Here is a 23,090-nt window from a genome sequence, read left to right on the forward strand (position 1 = left end):
ATACAAGATAATCACAGAGGTAAAAAGTATATTAATATAACAGTGTTGGTTATGCAAAACTGGGGAATGGGTAATAAAGGGATTATCTATCTTTTTTAAACAATAAAAGCAAATTTGTCATTGTTTTGCAGCTCTGGTATGTGCTGCTCATTAGAGACAGAGATTAATAAGCTTCTGCCCTAATCAAGCGATCACTGTGTAAAATGTTGCAGTGTCAGTTTCTAATTTTTGCAGGATGTATGTCACCCTGTTGAGTTACAGGTATGTATATATAATTCCATCAGTAAAAAAGAAACTTAAATTAATTGAATTTTAATTTTATTAAAGCAGACAAAATACATCTAAATTCTCTATATGATACCAATATACAAAATTGCACAATCTATTCAAATATATTAATTCACTACATAAAAATTAGATAAATTACCAATCTCTAACATATATATTACATGTTTACAGGCTCATGGGCCTTTGGCAGGGTTGCCAGGTGTTCAGCAACATCTGCACAAATTAAAAAAAATAATGTAAATAAATGTTTAAAGGTTGTCTATGTCTCAAACCTCTACAAGATGGCAGAAAGAATCAGAACTGGTCATAGCATTTTTGCGTATGTGTAGTGTCATTTCTTGTTGTCACTTCTTAAAATGTGAAATCAAATCTTCAGTGACGTGCTAGTAGTCACCAGGGGTGAAATCACTGCTCCGTGTGCAACTGGCAATTTTGAGGGGTGGGAATAACTGCTTTGTGTGCATTAGATATAAATGAGGAGGACAGTGTGAAACCATTATTTTGTCTACTACTGACAGCTAATAAAATCACTGTTTAGAAAATGATTCATGGTGGGAGCTAGGGAGGAGTTGTCATTGTGTTACTCCAGTAATTTTGTGGGGGACAGCTGGCAGCCCTAGCTTTTGGCAGTGTAAATGTTATATTTTGATACAAATTAAGGGTGATTACTGTACTTTACAACTCATCTTTAAAGAAATATATCTTTACAGCAAAGTTCTGTAAAGACTAAATATAAAACTACAGTATAGACTTCTAAAGGCATTGTGGGAAGAATTACACTAATTCCAGCCCCCCCCCCCCATTTACCACACAATTGTTTCTGGAATTGGAGACCATAAATTAGAAGGGTTAAAGTTATTGTAAAGTTAGACACTATGATAACTTTAGAAAAAGAAGTGCTGTGACATTTAATGGTTTACCAAGATGGTATCTGTTGCTATAGCAACTCTAGCTTATTTTTAAAATGAAAAGTAACATCAGGCATCTCTATTTTAAGAATTAGTAGTAATGTGTTGCTTAAAGTGCAGTGAGAGAACATCTATGTGTTTCAATATGGGCTGGTATTCAAGAAAACTTGTGTATCTGTTACAGTTAGTAGCCATATGGAGTGAAGGATTTATTATTAATTAATTGATAAGCATGGCCAACTGAGTAGTTACAGTGGTACCTGTAACTTGCTGGAGCGAAACCTAAAAAGTTATTGATCACACTTTGCTGCTCTAATATTCAAAATATATTATGCAATAACTATGTGCTTTGGCAGGATGTGGTACTTTGTGTATATGATAAAACAATACATGGTACAACACATAATAAAGCTTACGTTTAAAAAAAGAACTATGTTTCTAAGTTGAACATGGTTAATAAATCTCAGTAGTACTTGGCATTCATAAATTACAATTTCAGTAGTCCAGTCTTTCGTACCATGTAATCAGACAATAAATATTAAACGGCAGGCCATTATTCATTTTTGTGTATAGTAGGTGAGCAATGTTTCGTTAATTTACCTTTATAATGCACCTAATCTAATAAATAAAGACAAATAGTATTGAAAAAACAGTGACATTGAGGCAACTATAGAAGTATAAATATGAACGAAACACAAAATCACAACAAAATGACAGCAGTTTGAATATAGACCAAGTTGGGGGGGGGGGTAATTGTCATTTACAGTAGCTCTGGTAGAGCCTGCATAAGGGGTCTTTTTCTGGCTTTCGGAAGGTAGAGTGTATTATCAGATTCCGGCAGGAGGCAGTCTGGCTGTAGCAGGGTTATAAAGCTGGGTGAGCTCCTTGAAGGCGGGTCAGTTTGCAGATATAGCTCCAGAAGAGTTATTTGACTGGTTAGATTTTCAAATGAGGGGCCAGACTGCATCTACAGTCATAAACAGGATCTGCTGACTGGTCAGATATCTGTAAGAGGGGTCGCTGTGTGGCCAGAGGATGGCTGAGAGTCTTGGTCAGGTCCTTGCAAGAGGATTCAATCAGCATATATAACGTTTGGAGAGTTGATTGGCTAGATTCATACCTGTAGTTGGAACCTGAGCAAAGTGGTGAATATATATCTACCTTTAACAGTGGTCACTCTGTAACAAGGATCTTAAGAATTTAGACAAATCTATAGAGTGACTTCATGCCAAATATAGAACTAAAGTCTGCATACATCTGTATTAATCTTCTGTTACCTAACCTTATGAAACCGGCACTGAAAAGCTTGTAGACTGACCAGCAGGAATACCGTGATCAGAACTGATGACAGCACTAGACTATAAAACTCTTGTAATCAGAATGTTGTGCTCTAAAGCTCTGGTAATCAGAATGTTGTGCTCTAAAGCTCTGGTAATCAGAATGTTGTGCTCTAAAGCTCTGGTAATCAGAAGGTTGTGCTGTAAAGCTCTGGTAATCAGAATGTTGTGCTCTAAAGCTCTGGTAATCAGAATGTTGTGCTGTAAAGCTCTTGTAATCAGAATGTTGTGCTCTAAAGCTCTGGTAATCAGAAGGTTGTGCTGTAAAGCTCTGGTAATCAGAATGTTGTGCTCTAAAGCTCTGGTAATCAGAATGTTGTGCTTTAAAGCTCTGGTAATCAGAATGTTGTGCTGTAAAGCTCTGGTAATCAGAATATTGTGCTGTAAAGCTCTGGTAATCAGAATGTTGTGCTCTAAAGCTCTGGTAATCAGAATGTTGTGCTTGCAATCTAGTATTTAAAGTCCATAGGAGACTGAGATGTGCTTGGCTGACCAATCTTACTAATTGTATTGTACAGAAGCTGCCTGGTTTCATTAATCAACTCAATAGCTGCAGGAGCTAATACATTTTTGTGAAGACTCGTTGCTATATCAAAGTGCTAGCTTTGTTATGGTAATGCCTTTCCATTGCCCATTAGGTAGTTTGTAAACTACTGGAATGGAGGGCACATAAGGCTATCACAGTATTTGTCAGGAACTGGCTCCCTTCAAAATCAGTGACTAGCAAACTATAGGAATGTACAATAAACCACTAAGCTGCTTATATCATGACTCAAGTGTAAGGAGTTTCTTCTGGTCACTGATGTTTGAGTTCTGCTCTGGTTTTGGAGATGATGGTGTACCACTTGTGCTGTCACAGGAACGTGATGGGTTCTTCGAGTGAGGCAGAGAGAGAGCCCAATACCAGATAAAAATGAAGAAGCCTATAAAGTTAAAATCGGTGAGTTAGAAAATCAGAAACTTATTAAAGAGCTGCAACAAAGTCTAAGAAAACTCAGAAACTCAGTATGTTATTTTTAATTCCTGGCATTAAATGTGTACATTATGAGATAACTGATAGTGTGATACAATAGCCTCTATTAATCAAGCTGTCTACTTACCTGCATTCGACGGCCCCAATACGCTCGCCTAACATCGCCGCCGCGGACCTGAATACGTTTGCCAAATTAATCAAGAACGCTGTTAAAAAGCCACGCACCAAGTACGGTGCGATGAGCAGCGGACTGTTGTTAACTAACAGTCATTGATCTCGCTGCTCTTCGGCTTATTCGCAGCTTTCTTGCTATACTGTCACTAAGCACCCACACTATACTATACTGTTTTACCCCCTAAACCGCCGCTCCCGGACCCCGCCGCAACTATAATAAATATATTAACCCCTAAACCGCCGCTCCCGGACCCCGCCACAACTATAATAAATATATTAACCCCTAAACCGCCGCTCCCGGACCCCGCCACCACCTACATTATACCTATTAACCCCTAATCTGCCGCCTCCTATACCGCCGCCACCTACATAAAGTTATTAACCTCTATCCTGCCGATCCCGGACCCTGCCACAACTAAATAAATTGTTTAACCCCTAAACCGCAGCTCCCGGACCCCGCCGCAACTAAATAAAGTTATTAACCCCTAAACCGCCGCTCCCGGACCCCGCCGCCACCTACATTATATTTATTAACCCCTAATCTACCCCCCTACACCGCCGCAACTATATTAATTTTATTAATCCCTAAACCTAAGTCTAACCCTAACCCTAACATCCCCCCTAACTTAAATATTATTTAAATTAATCTAAATAAATATTCCTATAATTAAATAAATTATTCCTATTTAAAACTAAATACTTACCTATAAAATAAACCTTAAGCTAGCTACAATATAACTAATAGTTACATTGTAGCTATCTTAGGGTTTATTTTTATTTTACAGGTAACTTTGTATTTATTTTATCTAGGTACAATAGTTATTAAATAGTTATTAACTATTTAATAACTACCTAGCTAAAATAAATGCAAAATCACCTGTAAAATAAATCCTAACCTAAGTTACAATTACACCTAACACTACACTACAATTAAATAAATTAAATTAATTAACTACAATTACCTACAATTAAATAAAATAAACTAAAGTACAAAAAAAACAAACACTAAATTACAGAAAATAAAAAAATAATTACAAGAATTTTAAACTAATTACACCTAATCTAAGCCCCCTAATAAAATAAAAAAGCTTCCCAAAATAATAAAATTCCCTACCCTATACTAAATTACAAATAGCCTTTAAAAGGGCCTTTTGCGGGGCATTGCCCCAAAGTAATCTGCTCTTTTACCTGTAAAAAAAGAAATACCCCCCCGTAACATTAAAACCCACCACCCACACACCCAACCCTACTCTAAAACCCACCCAAACCCCCCTTAAAAAAAACTAACACTAACCCCCTGAAGATCACCCTACCTTGAGCCGTCTTCACCTAAGCGGGCACAAGTGGACCTCCAGAGGGGCAGAAGTCTTCATCCGATCCGGGCAGAAGAGGACATCCATACCAGCAGAAGTCTTCATCCAGGCGGCATCTTCTATCTTCATTCATCCGGAGCGGGTCCATCTTCAATCCATCCGGCGCGGAGCATCCTCTTCCATCAACGTCCTAACGAAGAATGAAGGTTCCTTTAAATGACGTCATCCAAGATGGTGTCCCTTGAATTCCGATTGGCTGATAGGATTCTATTAGCCAATTGGAATTAAGATAGGAAAAATCCTATTGGCTGATGCAACCAGCCAATAGGATTGAAGTTCAATCCTATTGGCTGATCCAATCAGCCAATAGAATGCAAGCTCAATTCTATTGGCTGATTGCATCAGCCAATAGGATTTTCCTACCTTAATTCCGATTGGCTGATAGAATCCTATCAGCCAATTGGAATTCAAGGGACGCCATCTTGGATGACGTCATTTAAAGGAACCTTCATTCGTCTGGTGGACTCCGTTGGAAGAGGATGCTCTGCGTCGGCTGGATTGAAGATGGACCCGCTCCGCTCCGGATGGATGAAGATAGAAGATGCCGCCTGGATGAAGACTTCTGCCCCTCTGGAGGACCTCTTCTGCCTGGATCGGATGAAGACTTCTGGCCGTCTGGAGGATCACTTGTGCCCGGCTTCTTGGAGGACTTCGGCCTGGCTGAGTGAAGACGTCTCAAGATAGGGTGATCTTCAAGGGGTTAGTGCTAGGTTTTATTAAGGGGGGATTGGGTGGGTTTTAGAGTAGGGTTGGTTGTGTGGGTGGTGGGTTTTAATGTTGGGGGGGTATTGTATTTTTTTTTACAGGTAAAAGAGCTGATTACTTTGGGGCAATGCCCCGCAAAAAGCCCTTTTAAGGGCTATTTGTAATTTAATATAGGGTAGGGAATTTTATTATTTTGGGGGGCTTTTTTATTTTATTAGGGGGATTAGATTAGGTGTAATTAGTTTTAAAAAATTGTAATTATTTTTTTATTTTCTGTAATTTAGTGTTTGTTTTTTATTTAATTTTAATTTATTTAAATTTAATTTATTTAATTTAATTGTATTTAATTGTAGTTATTTTAGGTAATTAATTTAATGATAGTGTAGTGTTAGGTGTAATTGTAATTTAGGTTAGGATTTATTTTACAGGTAAATTTGTACTTATTTTAACTAGGAAGTTATTACATAGTTAATAATTATTTAATAACTATTGTACCTAGTTAAAATAAATACAAACTTGCCTGTAAAATAAAAATAAACCCTAAGATAGATACAATGTAACTATTAGTTATATTGTAGCTAGCTTAGGGTTTATTTTACAGGTAAGTATTTAGTTTTAAATAGGAATAATTTATTTGATTTTAGTAATTTTATTTTGTTTTATTTAAATTATTTAAGTTAGGGGGGTGTTAGACTTAGGTTTAAACTTAGGTTTAGGGGTTAATAAATTTAATATAGTAGCGGCGACGTTGGGGATGGCAGATTAGAGGTTAATAAATGTAGGTAGGTGTCAGCGATGTTAGGGAGTTAATAAAATGTAACTAGTGTTTGCGAGGTGGGAGTGCGGCAGTTTAGGGGTTAATATATTTATTACAGTGGCGGCGATGTCCGGTCGGCAGATTAGGGGTTATAAACTTTAAGTGTTTCCGATGTGGGGGGGGCCTCGGTTTAGAGGTTAATAGGTAGTTTATGGGTGTTAGTGTACTTTTTAGCACTTTAGTTAAGAGTTTTATGTTACGGCGTTAGCCCATAAAAATCTTAACTACTGACTTTTAAATGCTGTAGGAGTCTTGACAGGAGAGGGTGTACCGCTCACTTTTTCCAAGAGTAGTAATACCGGCGTTAGGAAAATCCCATTGAAAAGATAGGATACGCAATTGACGTAAGGGGATTTGCGGTAAGCTCGAGTCGTGGAAAAAAAGTGAGCGGTACACCTGTACCTGCCAGACTCTTAAAACCAGCGGGTGTTAAAAAGCAGCGTTGGGACCCCTCAATGCTGCTTTTTAAGGCTAACGCAAGACTCGTAATCTAGGCGATAATTTTTTAGACAGAAGCTCACAGTTTTTAATGTATTTTTGGTAGAGTAGCCACAGGTCCAAAGTACGGGATCTGTAATTTGATGTAATGTCCCTTTAAAATTTAAATACAGGAAACATTATAGTCTATACATCTATATTAAAAGAGAGCTTTGTTTCTAATCACAGCTTATTCTAACAACATTGCATGGTTTTTATTAAGTACTAGACTAAAATTGCATTTGCCAAATGATATAATTAGGTTATAAACTTTAGCAGAATTGCTTATTTCATAAAACTACTGGCCTCTCTAGACACTACCTGCAGAGAACCATATTCTTATCAGATGAGCAGAGACCTTCTGAGCACCTATATTAGCAATACCATTTTCCTGTTATGAGTTAACAAGTGGAAACTCACTCACCTTGCAAGGAGTTTAGAATGCTGAACACATATTGCACTGGCAGGAACAGCTCACCCCAGGAGAAGAAACCTATAACCCAGGGCAGCCCCAACATGCAACTGAGACCAAGGAGAGTGACACAGTGCCGGACCTGTTCCTTGCGGGTGTGCGGACTTAGGCGAAGGACTCTTCGTGTCATGGCCACCAACATCACAAAGTTAAACAGGAGAACAGTGGCAAACATGCCCAGGTTCAGTACTTGGTGAATAACAGGATTGGTCAGCCAGCATCTGGAGGGAGAGAGGTACAGGGAGTGACAATTAGTAATTAAGAAAGGAAGCGCAATGACAAACAGGCAGAATTGGATTATAAAGCACAGTTCAGACCTGCACACCAAAACTTATTCAAATTAAAGTTAAATAAAAAATGTTATATACAAATACTACTGTTGAAGTAAATATACAGAACTAGGTCCAAATCTAATCCCACCCCAACCATTTCTTTCCAACCTCCTTTGTCATTTAAAGGGACAATGTAATCAAAATGATCTATCACACAAACAAAAAGAAAAAGAGCAGGCTTTACACAACGAGATGTTTTATTCCCAGTAAATTGTGTTGAGAAATAGCTGTTTAAATTTAAAGGGATACAGTACTCCTTTAGTAAAAACAAATATGTTAACTCAAAGTAAACAGATTGTGTTAAAAACAGCAAATGCCTGCAGCTAGATAACAGAGACACCATTAAAGAACTTAAGTTCTACTGCCACACGACCTTTGCAGCAAAAGTCCTTTATTGAGCATGGGCAATAAACCGACTATAGCTAGGTCAGATCTCTCATAGAAACATTTCAAAGGAAAAGCTGCTCCTTTGCCTTCTGATAAATGTAGCCACCAATCAGCAAGCGCTACACAGGTGCTGAACCAAAATTAGGCTGGCTTCTAAGCTTACAATCCTGCTTTTCAATTAAAGATACCAGGAGAATAAAGAAGCATTGATAATAAGAGTAAATTAGAAAGTTGCTTAAAATTGCATGCTCTATCTGAATTGTGAAAGAAAAAAAATTGGGTTTCATATCCATTTAAGTTTACAATCATTTTAAACATATTGAGCCAGATTACGAGTGGTGCATTAACAGTTACGCACAAGTGATAATAAAATGAATAACCTACTGTTCCAATCCAGAAATATAAACTGAAAACCAAGATGAATGAAAATTAGGTTCTATGCTGTGACACAGGACAATATATACAAACCCATGGCCTTTAATTGCTACTTAAAGCGACAAAATGTTTCTTTCGTCATTCAGACAGAGCATACAATTTTGAAAACGTTTTTAACTTACTTCTATTATCAAATTTACTTTGTTCTCATAGTATTCATTGTTGAAGAGATATCTAAGTAGGTAGCGTGCATATTTCTGAAGCAGTATATGACAGGAAACACTGCTGCCCCCTACTGTTCTTGCAAATGTATAACATAGTTATATACTTTGCTGTCATATATTTCTCCAGTCACATGCACGCTCCTTTACCTTCCTACCTACTTTTCAACAAAGGATACCAAGATAATGAAGTAAAATTGATGATAGAAGTAAACTGCAATTTTTTTTTATTCATGTCCCTTTAAGAGAGATGAGTGTTCATATATGTCCTTGGGAATGCAAAATTCTATATCATAAAACAATCTGTCCTAAACCAAATAACATATCTGTGTATGGAATCTAACTTTAGACTGACCAAAGTCATGATGTAATCAGGAGTCCAGATTGCAACTCTCCAATTATAGCTCTGATACAGCACATCTTTTAGAACAAAAAAAGAAGAAGATGATGACGGCACATATTCTGATTACTCACAAAGAGGCAGTGACATTGGATGAAGTCCGGTTCACTGCTACGTTATACATCCCATAATTGCTGTAATCCACCAGAGCAATGACAACTACAATTAGTAAGGGAGCCACTGTGGATATGAAAACATAGTTAACATTTAGATAAAAAAAATATATTTTTGTTTAATAAAAATAAGAACTAAAATATTCACATATAAATATCTAATAAACTATGCAAGATAAGCCATACGATGCCTCCCTATATATACCCACATCTAATAGGTTATGTAAAATAAGCCATACTATGCCTCCCTATATATACCCACATCTAATAGGTTATGTAAAATAAGCCATACTATGCCTCCCTATATATACCCACATCTAATAGGTTATGTAAAATAAGCCATACTATGCCTCCCTATATATACCCACATCTAATAGGTTATGTAAAATAAGCCATATTATGCCTCCCTATATATACCCACATCTAATAGGTTATGTAAAATAAGCCATACTATGCCTCCCTATATATACCCACATCTAATAGGTTATGTAAAATAAGCCATACTATGCCTCTCTATATATACCCACATCTAATAGGTTATGTAAAATAAGCCATACTATGCCTCCCTATATATACCCACATCTAATAGGTTATGTAAAATAAGCCATACTATGCCTCCCTATATATACCCACACATCTAATAGGTTATGTAAAATAAGCCATATTATGCCTCCCTATATATACCCACATCTAATAGGTTATGTAAACTAAGCCATACTATGCCTCCCTATATATACCCACATCTAATAGGTTATGTAAAATAAGCCATACTATGCCTCCCTATATATACCCACATCTAATAGGTTATGTAAAATAAGCCATACTATGCCTCCCTATATATACCCACATCTAAAAGGGTATGTGAAATAATCCATATTATGCTTTATTTTATGGGCATTTCTTTGTTATTTGTCATTTGTTGCTGAACAAATGCTGAATATGGCTGCAGGCACGGACATTCTGATCTTCGGTGCACCGATATTTCCATACACAGACAGACACACATACATACATACATACATACATACATATATATATATATATATATCTCAATCAATAAGACAGGCACTCTTCAACATGCATTCATTGGTTTTGGTCTTGACAAAGGCTTAACTATAACATCGACATAACGAGATTTGTATTACATTTTTAAATAAAGAATTTGGGTATATTTTCTGAATATAAGGACCAAAGAGTGTCCATCCTATTGATAATTTATTTTTCATATAGAGAATAGACTATATATATATAAAATAGGCTGTACAATGCTTCTCTGTACATATCCTTATCTAATTCAAGCCATACTACAACTGCTAATTGGCTCAGACCACTGTTGATTGCCTCTATAGCTCCTGGACATTACTTTAACTATGTATTTAACCCATTTGTGGCCCGAGGAGTGTTTAAACAGATAACACTGCAAGGCCGCGAGTGTTAAAATGTCATGCTTTAACTAATCAGAGCATGTTGTTTTTCAACTATAATAGCCCTTTAAATACGACCATATTTTAATATTGAAGTGTTTGGAGTTATAAAGTCAAAATCATTAATTGTACCTGTCATTAATTAATCTTACTCTTATGCATTCAGGATATATTAGGCAGACATCACCAATAGTGAGTTATTGATGTCTTCCTAGTTTTAAGGCTGCATATCTTTTATTTCTCTGAAAATCTCTGCAAAATTGTGCTTGTAATACCCCTATTTCTTATAGTTTTTTATTTTATTTAGTTTTGTGTGTTTACCTACTAGGGACAAAAATTATATACGGTACGTACTGAAGCCCTGGAAATATCACAGCACCCTCAGGTATTTTTTTCAGATTGATTAGGCAGTATCATTAATTAATTGGAATAGATTTTCTTTTAAAAACGCCCCTTTGGAACCCAGGCCAGAATTATTATATGTCTATGTTGCCTATGAATAAGGCCAGGGGGCCGAAACGCGTAAGACGTACTAGGATCAGTTGCTATTACTTTTTGGATTTTAAGCTTTTGTGTATCTATGGAATAAACTACATTTTTTATTCAAAAGCGCTATTTGTCTTGACTCGCTGGTGTTTCATGGATTTTGCAGAATTATTATATGCTGTTGGTAAAGTGTTGATACATCAGTGAGAAACAAATCTTTCAGTACTTATGTCTATTTTAGCCTGTCTTCCAATAACTAAATTATAAATAATAATACATAAAACTAATTCTCTTAAGGTTTTCATAAGTTTATGTTACATTACTTGTGTTTATTTGCTTTGTTTACATCAGAACTTACCCCAGCCCAGCAGAACTAGCTTCCTCACACTTATAGAGGATGAATTAAATACTTTAACCACCAGTCGGTACAGATTAAATCCTTCAATTGCCATCCATGTAAAAGTGCAAAGCTGGGCACTGTGAAGCAAGATGGCAGAGCCCTGGCACAGAGCAGGCATCTGCAATGCACCTAACACTGCACTGCACATGAAAAACATGTCCAAAAGGAACAAAGCGCCCAACAGGTTCATGTGGATCTGAAGAGTTGGATTTGACTGAATTTTTCTGTGGTAGAGATAAAAGGGTGTGATTATAAAACAGATCAAATAAACATACGTATAAATACAGATATTCAAACTAGCATGTAAACACAATGATGTACAAAAGCTCTGTAATTAGAACTATATGAATATATAAACATTTTCTGGAAAGCAGCAACAGGTTCTTTTTTAAGAGGCCACAAGGACAAAAAATGTAGGATGTATCCGCTTTCATTATATATACATTGTCTCTCACTTTTGTTATATATACATTGTCTCTCACTTTTTTTATATATAAATTGTCTCTCACTTTTGTTATATATACATTGTCTCTCACTTTTGTTATATATACATTGTCTCTCACTTTTTTTTATATATACATTGTCTCTCACTTTTTTTATATATACATTGTCTCTCACTTTTGTTATATATACATTGTCTCTCACTTTTTTTATATATACATTGTCTCTCACTTTTTTTATATATACATTGTCTCTCACTTTTTTTATATATACATTGTCTCTCACTTTTTTTATATATACATTGTCTCTCACTTTTTTTATATATACATTGTCTCTCACTTTTTTTATATATACATTGTCTCTCACTTTTTTTATATATACATTGTCTCTCACTTTTTTTATATATACATTGTCTCTCACTTTTTTTATATATACATTGTCTCTCACTTTTTTTATATATACATTGTCTCTCACTTTTTTATATATACATTGTCTCTCACTTTTTTTTATATATACATTGTCTCTCACTTTTTTTATATATACATTGTCTCTCACTTTTGTTATATATACATTGTCTCTCACTTTTGTTATATATACATTGTCTCTCACTTTTGTTATATATACATTGTCTCTCACTTTTTTTTTATATATACATTGTCTCTCACTTTTTTTTATATATACATTGTCTCTCACTTTTTTTATATATACATTGTCTCTCACTTTTGTTATTTATACATTGTCTCTCACTTTTGTTATATATACATTGTCTCTCACTTTTTTTATATATACATTGTCTCTCACTTTTTTTATATATACATTGTCTCTCACTTTTTTTATATATACATTGTCTCTCACTTTTTTTATATATACATTGTCTCTCACTTTTGTTATATATACATTGTCTCTCACTTTTGTTATATATACATTGTCTCTCACTTTTTTATATATACATTGTCTCTCACTTTTTTATATATACATTGTCTCTCACTTTTTTATATATACATTGTCTCTCACTTTTTTATATATACATTGTCTCTCACTTTTTTATATATACATTGTCTCTCACTTTTTTTATATATACATTGTCTCTCACTTTTGTTATTTATACATTGTCTCTCACTTTTGTTATTTATACATTGTCTCTCACTTTTTTATATATACATTGTCTCTCACTTTTTTTATATATACATTGTCTCTCACTTTTGTTATTTATACATTGTCTCTCACTTTTGTTATTTATACATTGTCTCTCACTTTTTTATATATACATTGTCTCTCACTTTTGTTATTTATACATTGTCTCTCACTTTTATTATATATACATTGTCTCTCACTTTTGTTATATATACATTGTCTCTCACTTTTGTTATATATACATTGTCTCTCACTTTTTTATATATACATTGTCTCTCACTTTTTTATATATACATTGTCTCTCACTTTTTTATATATACATTGTCTCTCACTTTTTTATATATACATTGTCTCTCACTTTTTTATATATACATTGTCTCTCACTTTTTTTATATATACATTGTCTCTCACTTTTGTTATTTATACATTGTCTCTCACTTTTTTATATATACATTGTCTCTCACTTTTTTATATATACATTGTCTCTCACTTTTTTTATATATACATTGTCTCTCACTTTTGTTATTTATACATTGTCTCTCACTTTTGTTATTTATACATTGTCTCTCACTTTTTTATATATACATTGTCTCTCACTTTTGTTATTTATACATTGTCTCTCACTTTTATTATATATACATTGTCTCTCACTTTTGTTATTTATACATTGTCTCTCACATTTATTATATATACATTGTCTCTCACTTTTTTTATATATACATTGTCTCTCACTTTTGTTATATATACATTGTCTCTCACTTTTTTTATATATACATTGTCTCTCACTTTTTTTATATATACATTGTCTCTCACTTTTGTTATATATACATTGTCTCTCACTTTTTTTATATATACATTGTCTCTCACTTTTGTTATATATACATTGTCTCTCACTTTTATTATATATACATTGTCTCTCACTTTTATTATATATACATTGTCTCTCACTTTTGTTATATATACATTTTCTCTCTCACGTTTGTTATTCTTGCATTATACACTTACGTGTTTTCGCGTATTTGTTCCTCTTCCCATTCTCTTCTATCCTATTTATATTGATTTGTAAGTTACTAATAATTAAAGAGAAGAAATAAAGGATTGTGGTATTGGCCAATATTAAACACAATTTTTTTTTTTCATGATTTTTTTCTTTCCAATTTACTCCTATTATAAAAAAATGTTTTAGTTCTCTTGGTATCTTTATTTGAAAATCAGGAATGAAAGCTTAGGAGCTGGCCCATTTTAGGTTCAAAGCCTGGGTACCGTTTGCTGATTGGTGACTAAATGTAGTCACCAATCAGCAAGCGCTATCCAGGGCGCTGAACCAAAAAATGGGCCGGCTCCTTTTTTCAAATAAAAGATACCAAGAACAAAGAAAAATTTATACTAGGAGTACATTAGAAAGTTGCTTAAAATTGCATGCTCTATCTGAATCATGAAAGAAAATGTGGGTTTAGTATCCCTTTAAATTTCTCCCTTTTTTTCTTTTCCTCTTCCTTTTTATATTTGTATTTTATATGTTATTTTGAAATTTAATAAAAAATTATTAAAGACAAAAATAGGGTGTGCTACTGTGGCCAGCTTAAGACCCTTTAAAAGGCTTTATGAAAGGTAAGATTAGATGGTCTTTTCGTTCTGTAAATGGGAAATAAGTAAGTTCCTTAAAGGGACACTGAACCTAAATTATTTATTTTGTGATTTAGATAGAGCATACAATTTTCAGCAACTTCTAATTTACTCCTATTACCAAATGTTCTTCATTCTCTTTTTATCTTTATTTGAAAAGCAAGAATGTAAGTCTAGATGCCGGCCCATTTTTGGTGAACAACCTGGGTTGTTCGTGCTGATTGGAGGATAAATTCACCCACCAATAAACAAGTGTTGTCCAGGGTTCTAAATCAAAAATTGGCTGGCTCCTTAGCTTATATGCCTTCTTTTTAAAATAAAGATAGCAAGAGAACGAAGAAAAATTGATAATAGGAGTAAATTAGAAAGTTGCTTAAAATTGCATGCTCTATCTGAATCACAAAAGAAAAACTTTGGGTTCAGAGTCCCTTTAATGTTCACCTGAAGATAATGATCTACTTTTTTGGGGATCACCTTTTGATGTGGACCTTTGCAGTGGTCAAAAATGGAACTAAAAATGGGGGTGATTAATGGGACACGATACCCAAATGTTGAAGCACATGTTGACAGCAGAAATGAGGAAGAGCAAATGCAGAAACTTCTAAAAATAAGGCTGAATAAAGTGGAACAGGAGAACCCTTTTCTATTTAGGTTGATAGAAGTTTCCACTTTCTGTAAAAGCCAGTGAATTCCATAAACTATCTGTACCTACTACAGCCTGACTACATGTGCTGTCATGAGTGAATGTGAAACATACATGCATCATATAAGGCACGGACACACATCTGACTCCTGAAACATACTGAGTCATATAAGGCACAGACACACATCTGACTCCTGAAACATACTGAGTCATATAAGGCACAGACACACATCTGACTCCTGAAACATACTGAGTCATATAAGGCACAGACACACATCTGACTCCTGAAACATACTGAGTCATATAAGGCACAGACACACATCTGACTCCTGAAACATACTGAGTCATATAAGGCACAGACACACATCTGACTCCTGAAACATACTGAGTCATATAAGGCACAGACACACATCTGACTCCTGAAACATACTGAGTCATATAAGGCACAGACACACATCTGACTCCTGAAACATACTGAGTCATATAAGGCACAGACACACATCTGACTCCTGAAACATACTGAGTCACATAAGGCAGAGACTCACATCTGACTCCTGAAACATACTGAGTCAGAAACAAACATCTTATTTTTTTTGACTGACTTAAACACTCAAACACCACACATCTAACATGATGTAAACCCAGACAGAAAGCTGTACCTGCTGCAGAGGTACCAGGTCACGGTGAAGAGAGCGGCCAAAGCAGATATGCTGCACCCTGCAAATGTGATGGCTGACAATGCCACAAGGTGATCCTCGGATATTGTCTGGCTGGAGACTTGCTGGAAGACAATACAATTTATATTCATTCACAAGCAGCAGATAACATCATGACTATCACAGAGTAGGTGACTGGTCACACAGTGGGTAGTGGCTGAGGTTCGTATAGATAGAATGACACACACTCACCATCAACACAGCAAAGTATGTCAGGTGGTTACATTTGCATTTTGTCGTGTGCTTCCCAGCTTCTGTTTTACAGCCATCGGTGCTCCAAGCTGACCCAGACTCTAAGGAATAAGATACGTAATTATCGTCTCCAAACACAAACAATGATGCAAATAGTTAAATACATACATATATTATTAATAATATTTTATAATATCTAGTGTGTGGGAACCTACTGCTCAATAATCACTTCTAGACTAGACCTGTGAAAACGTAGAATTAGAAATGTATTTTTATTATTAAAAATAAACAAAAAACAAAAATCTGCCTCTCTGAGGACTGTTCTAAGAGAGATTAAAGAACCAGACAACACAATAGATTTGCATAATCAACAAATGCAAGATAACAGGACAATACAATTGCACTTACTCTGAACTTAAAATGAGTAGTAGATTTTTTTCTGACAATTTTAAAAGTTATGTCTATTTCCACTCCCCCTGTACCATGTGACAGCCATCAGCGAATCACAAATGCATTCACGTACCATGTGACAGCCATCAGCCAATAACAAATGCATACACCCTTATTCTGTGAATTCTTGCACATGCTCAGTAGGAGCTGGTGATTTAAAAAGTTTAAATATAAAAAGACTGTGCACATTTTGTTAATGGAAGTAAATTGGAAAGTTGTTTAAAATTACATGTTCTATCTGAATAATGAAAGTTTAATTTTGACTTGAATGTCCCTTTAAGCTGAGCATATTATTCAGTACAGGGCCTGGTCAATATATTATGCTGCTTTGGTTCAGCAATAAAATGACACCCCCTTTAAACCAACCATAGTCAGGGGTTGAAATTTCATATAAAAGGCACGCTGGTACTTAACTGATGGACAGTATTTGAAAGACATTTCTCTAAAACACTATTTGCCTAAATATCATCTTCCTATGCGCCACCCCTGTCAAATGCCGACTGAGTCTCATGGTTCCACCTGGTCCAATGGTAGAGCCAGCTCTGATTCAGAGACAACTATTTTATAGGCAAGCTGGACCCTATAGGTTTTCAGATTGCTCTGGTACATAGAGTTCTAAAGAATTAACAGCATACAGTAAACAGCAATGCCAGAAAATGAGTTTTCAGATAATTATATGTTATAAAGGGTTGCACAATGGTCTACAGACATAAAACTAAGTTTAATTAATAATGTAAAGCTGATTAGCTGTATTCTGTAATGTTTATACAAATGTACAGTGTTTGTTCTACAGGTTTGCACAGGAAAACAGATTCTGTTACAGATAAGTATTAAAATATCAATATAATCTGCCCATCCTCCTATATATGAGGTAGGAAACTTAATAAATAACCAGACTATCATAGTCTGGTTTCAACCTGTTTGTCTAGGTTTAAAATATTTCCATACAGTTGTGTTTTTTTATTTTGCAAATAAGTCATAAATCAAGAACAAAATGTGCGTCCCTGTCCGCCGCAGTTTGATAAATCGACCCCTTAGTCTGAACGTCAAGTAAGTAGTAGTTTTATTTTCTGACACATTTCAAAGTAATGTCTATTTCCACTCCTCCTGTATCATGTGACATCCATCAGCCAATAATAATAAATGCATATGTGTATATTCTATGAATTCTTGCACATGCTCAGTAGGAGCTGGAGACTCAAAAAGGTAACTAGAAAAAGACTGTGCACATTTTGTTAAAGGACCAGTCAACACTGTAGATTTGCATAATCAACAAATGCAAGATAACAAGACAATGCAATAGCACTTAGTCTGAACTTCAAATGAGTAGTAAAAAAATTCTGACAATTTTAAAAGTTATGTCTTTTTCCACTCCCCCTGTACCATGCGACAGCCATCAGCCAATCACAAATGCATACACGTACCATGTGATAGCAATCAGCCATTCACAAATGCATACACACTTATTCTTGCACATGCTCAGTAGGAGCTGGTGACTCAAAAAGTTTAAATATAAAAAGACTGTGCACATTTTGTTAATGGAAGTAAATTAGAAAGTTGTTTAAAATGGCATGCTCTATCTGAATAATGAAAGTTTAATTTTGATTGAGTGTCCCTTTAATGGAAAAAATTGGAAAGTTGTTTAAAATTGCCTGCTCTATCTGAATCATAAAAGGACTTGAATGTCGCTTTAAGTGTTAAATTCTTATCTCTAGCGAGCTGGAGAGCCGAGCTAATCCCAACCCTTCACAGAGCCTTGGACTGCGCTATAAAGAGGCTTAGAGGGGCAGATCAAAGAACAAACGTTAAAGGAGAAGGTCCTCTAGCGCAGGCTCTGAGATCCTCAGTGCAGAAGGGACAGGATTAATGCAGCTCTCTAGCGAGCAAGAGGTAAGTATAAGGCTACAGGTTACCTGTAGCAAAGGAACATTTACATCAGTTCAATAAAAACTAATGTAAATGTTCCATGAATATTCAGTATTTGTTTAGTTTTAGTGCAGCAGAAGACTATTTGGAAAACACATTAAAATTAATCAGAAAGCAAATGTTTTGCTGCTGCACGTCCAATAACATTCTTGCAAAATTGTTGCCGTATAGTGCTCCAGACACATGCTTGCTCCTAAGCATACACACCAAACTTTCAACAAAAGATACCAAGACAACTTGATAATAGAAGTAGATTAAAAAGTTGTTTAAAATGGCATGCACTGTTTGAACTAGCTCAGTTTTTGGAGGCAATTTTCAGTAAAAGCAAGCAATATAAATAGAAAATGCATATTGTAATCCTGTTTATTTTCTGTTTATATCATAAAAGCCAAGTCTCAACATTTCCTGCAATTGCGTTTGTTTCTTGCCAAACTCCACCCACTATTTGCCTTATTTGGAGGAGCCAATCTGGGCTTTAGTCTTCAGACAAAAAGCCTAGCCACAGTCATGGTAGCATAAAATGCCTTGTTTTGCAGTTGTTATCAGTTAAAGACAATTGAGGAAAGATATGTAGCAGGGCTAGCCTTGTTAAATCTATAGGGAGTGTTCCAAGTTCCAAGAATTAAAAAATCCTCAATTTTAAGAACTAAATTACATGAAGGTGCAAAATAAATAATGAAACTATAATGCAAAGGTGTTTCATTACACATAACTAAATATATTTAAAATACTTGTGTTTATTGTCTCTTTATAGGTTGAGTTTAATGTGCCTTTAGTGTTTTCTAGGACATACAGTTTATGTATATCCTGTTCTGCTACACTGATGTTTACTCAATTTCCTATTAAGACTATATTAGAATTTGGGATTAAATGTATAATTCAATACATTGCACAGTTACATTTAATTAATTCATTGGGGTAGATTTATTAAATGTCGGGCGGACATGATTCGCTGTAGCATACGCTGTCGGCATTTAACACTGCACAAACATTTATGGCAAAATGCTTGTGCAATGCCGCCCCCTGCTCATTCACGGCCAATCGGAGGTGGCTCCTCAGAGGTTGCGGACGAGTCAAGGAGCAGCGGTCTTATGAGCCGGAAACTTCAGGGGTAGATTGCAGCATACGCTCCTTGGTAAATCTACCCATTAAATCTACTTGTTTAAATCATTTCTCATTTAATTTACTCATTACGAATACATATTATTATATCTCAGATACATGTATTCATTTAAATGGGCACCAGCACTCTAGTAATGTTATTTTATGTGGAATATTCTTCATCTTGGACCAGGTGGGATTACAGGACCCAGGCAACATTTCAAAGGGGGGTGTGGCCAATAAGGGAGCACATATTTCAGACTACAGTGTTTTGTTTGAAAATTGCTCTTAAATGTAGCTCATGAGCTGCGTCTCAGCATTCTCGTGTGTACATTTGTAATCAGGTGAACTTTTATGTTTGACATTGCTGACTATTGTTCAGTTTAGATTTAGATTATAGTGGACAAATAGTTAAAGGGACACTGAACCCATTTTTTTCTTTCATGATTCAGATAGAGCAGGCAATTTTAAGCAACTTTCTAATTTACTCCTATTATCAAATGTTATTCATTCTCTTGGTATCTTTATTTGAAAAGCAAGAATGTAAGTTTAGATGCCAGCCCATTTTTGGTGAACAACCGGGGTTGTTCTTGTTGATTGGTGGATAAATTCACCCACCGATAAACAAGTGCTGTCCAGGGTACTAAACCAAAAATTGTCTGGCTCCTTCTAATATCAATTTTTCTTTATTCTCTTGCTATCTTTATTTGAAAAGCAAAATGTAAGTTTAGAAGCCGGCCAATTTTTGGTTTACAATCTGGGTTGTCCTTGCTGAAACAAGCTTGCTAATCAAGTGCTGTCCAGGGTTCTAAACCAAAAATTGGCTGGCTCCTTAGCTTAGATGCCTTCTTTTTCAAATAAAGATAGCAAGAGAATGAAGAAAAATTGATAATAGGAGTAAATTAGAAAGTTGCTTAAAATTGCATACTCTATCTGAATCATGAAAGAAAAAATTTGGGTTTAGTGTCCCTTTTTTAAAATCAAGAAGGAAGTAATGGGTTGTGTTCAGACTGCTGCCAAATATGGTATTATTGATACTGATAATGCACATTTCTTATTGAACTCTGAAGACATTGCACCAGTTCATAAAAATATTGGGGCCCCACCTGTGGCGGGGACGGTGTCCTTATTGTCTAAAGTATCTATTTACTTAGATAGGGTATTGAGACCTTTTGTAAATTCTAATTCTTACATCAAGGACATGGAAGACTTTTTAGTAAAGTTACAAGGTTTGCCACTAGAAAGTACTAAGGGTAATCTTTTTAGTATTGATGTGGTGTCATCGTATACATCTATCACACATGAGGCTGGGATTGGGGCTGTGAGTAAGATGATGAGCCAGGATGTGAGATATGATCCCCCATAAAGGGAGTTTATTCTTCAATTATTGAATATTGTCTTGAGCTATAATTATTTTTGATTTGAAGGTCATTATTACTTACAGCTACAAGGTATAGCCATGGGTTCCAATGTCGCCCCTACATACGCCAATATATATGAATGTCTATGAAGAGCACTTTGCATATAGCCATCCATTATTTTTGCTATATGGAGCCACCTGGTGGCGATACATTGATGACATCTTTGGCGTATGACTGGGCGACATTGGGACCCTGGAAAGATTTGTAAAATATTTGAATTCTGCAACTCACCACATCCAATTTAAACTAGTGTGTAGTGAGGAGAGTGTTGTTTTCCTTGACACAAGGGTTTTAAAGATACCCATGGTCTTGTAGTAAACCTACATAAGAAAGAAACGGATTGCAACACAATAACATGCATCCCCCCTCTTTAATTAGATCTCTCCCAAGGAGCTAACTTTTAAGAGTAAGAGGTGTTGTGTCTGAAACTGGCCCTGTAGAGCAGAGATTGGCTGAAATGGGTGATCGTTTTAAGTCAAGGGGATATCTACCAGTATTAATACAACAGGGAATTGAGAATGTTCGACAAATTCCTAGACAATCCCTGTTGGAACAAAAAGAAGCTAGGGATAAAAGGAAATCAAACAGGTTGGGTTTTTTTAGCCAATATTCTAAATTGAGTGATAGGATTTGCAGGATTATCTTTAAACACTGGCATGTATGTAGTATGATAGTAGGCCTGGCGCTAGTGGTGACACCTGTGGCTCTTTTCAATAGGTCTCCTAGTAGACCTAGAGGATAACAATCTGAAATATAAGTGAAGTGAGCGCCTAAATGACGTGGTGGACTACAGAGGCTGGTGTTTATTCGGAAAACATTAAATCCAGATAAAACTTACACTTAAAAAAATAACATAAAAAAGATAAAATCATGGATCCATGAGTTAAAGGGACACTGAACCCAAATTTTTTATTTTATGATTCAGATAGAGCATGTAATTTTAAGCAACTTTCTAATTTATTCCTATTAGCAAATGTTCTTCATTCTCTTAGTATCTTTATTTGAAAAGCAAGAATGTAAGTTTAGATGCCGGCCCATTTTGGTGAACAACCTGGGTTGTTCTTGCTGATTGGTGGATACATTCATCCACTAATAAACAAGTGCTGTACAAGGTTCTGGACTTTCTTTTTCAAATAAAGATAGCAAGAGAACGAAGAAAAATCGATAATAGGAGTAAATTAAAAAGTTGCTTAAAATTGCATGCTCTATCTGAATCACGAAAGAAAAAATTTGGGTTCAGTGTCCCTTAAACAAACTTATAAGATTAATAAAAAACGCATTGAAACAAATAGCACATATTAGATGAACATATATGTAAGAAAAATAAAAAATGGTGTTTGTGTACTATCCTGGGGAGCAGCCCTTATTGGTATAAGGTGCTTATAATATGAGATCTCACTTGAAATGGTGTTTAACACAAATACAGTGTCCCAAGTGGTGTGTCCTTAAAATCCACAAGTGTCTCAATACTTTTTTGTGAAGATCCAGTGAAAAATGTCCAAATTCCAATGAAGGCAATGTTATTATCCTTAGAAGAATACTCCTTTTTGAGATCTCATACCAGACACAAATTTATATAGTCCAATTTTATCGGGACAAGTTTGTAAACTAAGCTAAACCATAAAAGCTTATTTGTTCTCATTAGGATGTAGTTTTGTCCCATGGAGGGGGAAGAAGAGTAATTGTAAGAATGTTTTTTTTCCTTCCCTTCATTTTCTACTTTAATCCCTTAAGATCTAAGCTTTCCACTCTTATACAGCAAATATATGATTCAATTT

General features: G+C 35.2%; 1 protein-coding gene across 4 annotated transcripts in view; it reads right to left on the bottom strand.

Annotated features, from left to right (window-relative positions):
* Positions 1-303: 303 nt before the first annotated feature.
* The window catches only part of LOC128649424 (adhesion G-protein coupled receptor G1), a 209,359-nt gene continuing 186,572 nt past the window's right edge, over positions 304-23,090 (bottom strand). For all 4 annotated transcript variants that reach the window (XM_053702697.1, XM_053702713.1, XM_053702688.1 and 1 more), the window contains exons 9-14: positions 16,415-16,515; positions 16,166-16,287; positions 11,621-11,886; positions 9,314-9,419; positions 7,477-7,745; positions 304-3,456 (exon numbers count right to left, since the gene is read on the bottom strand). In XM_053702697.1, the coding sequence (XP_053558672.1) occupies positions 3,299-3,456; positions 7,477-7,745; positions 9,314-9,419; positions 11,621-11,886; positions 16,166-16,287; positions 16,415-16,515 (1,022 nt within the window). In that variant the 3' untranslated portion in view covers positions 304-3,298. The remainder of the gene's footprint in view (positions 3,457-7,476; positions 7,746-9,313; positions 9,420-11,620; positions 11,887-16,165; positions 16,288-16,414; positions 16,516-23,090) is intronic.

Source organism: Bombina bombina, chromosome 1, assembly GCF_027579735.1.
Source record: "Bombina bombina isolate aBomBom1 chromosome 1, aBomBom1.pri, whole genome shotgun sequence".
NCBI lineage: Eukaryota > Metazoa > Chordata > Amphibia > Anura > Bombinatoridae > Bombina > Bombina bombina.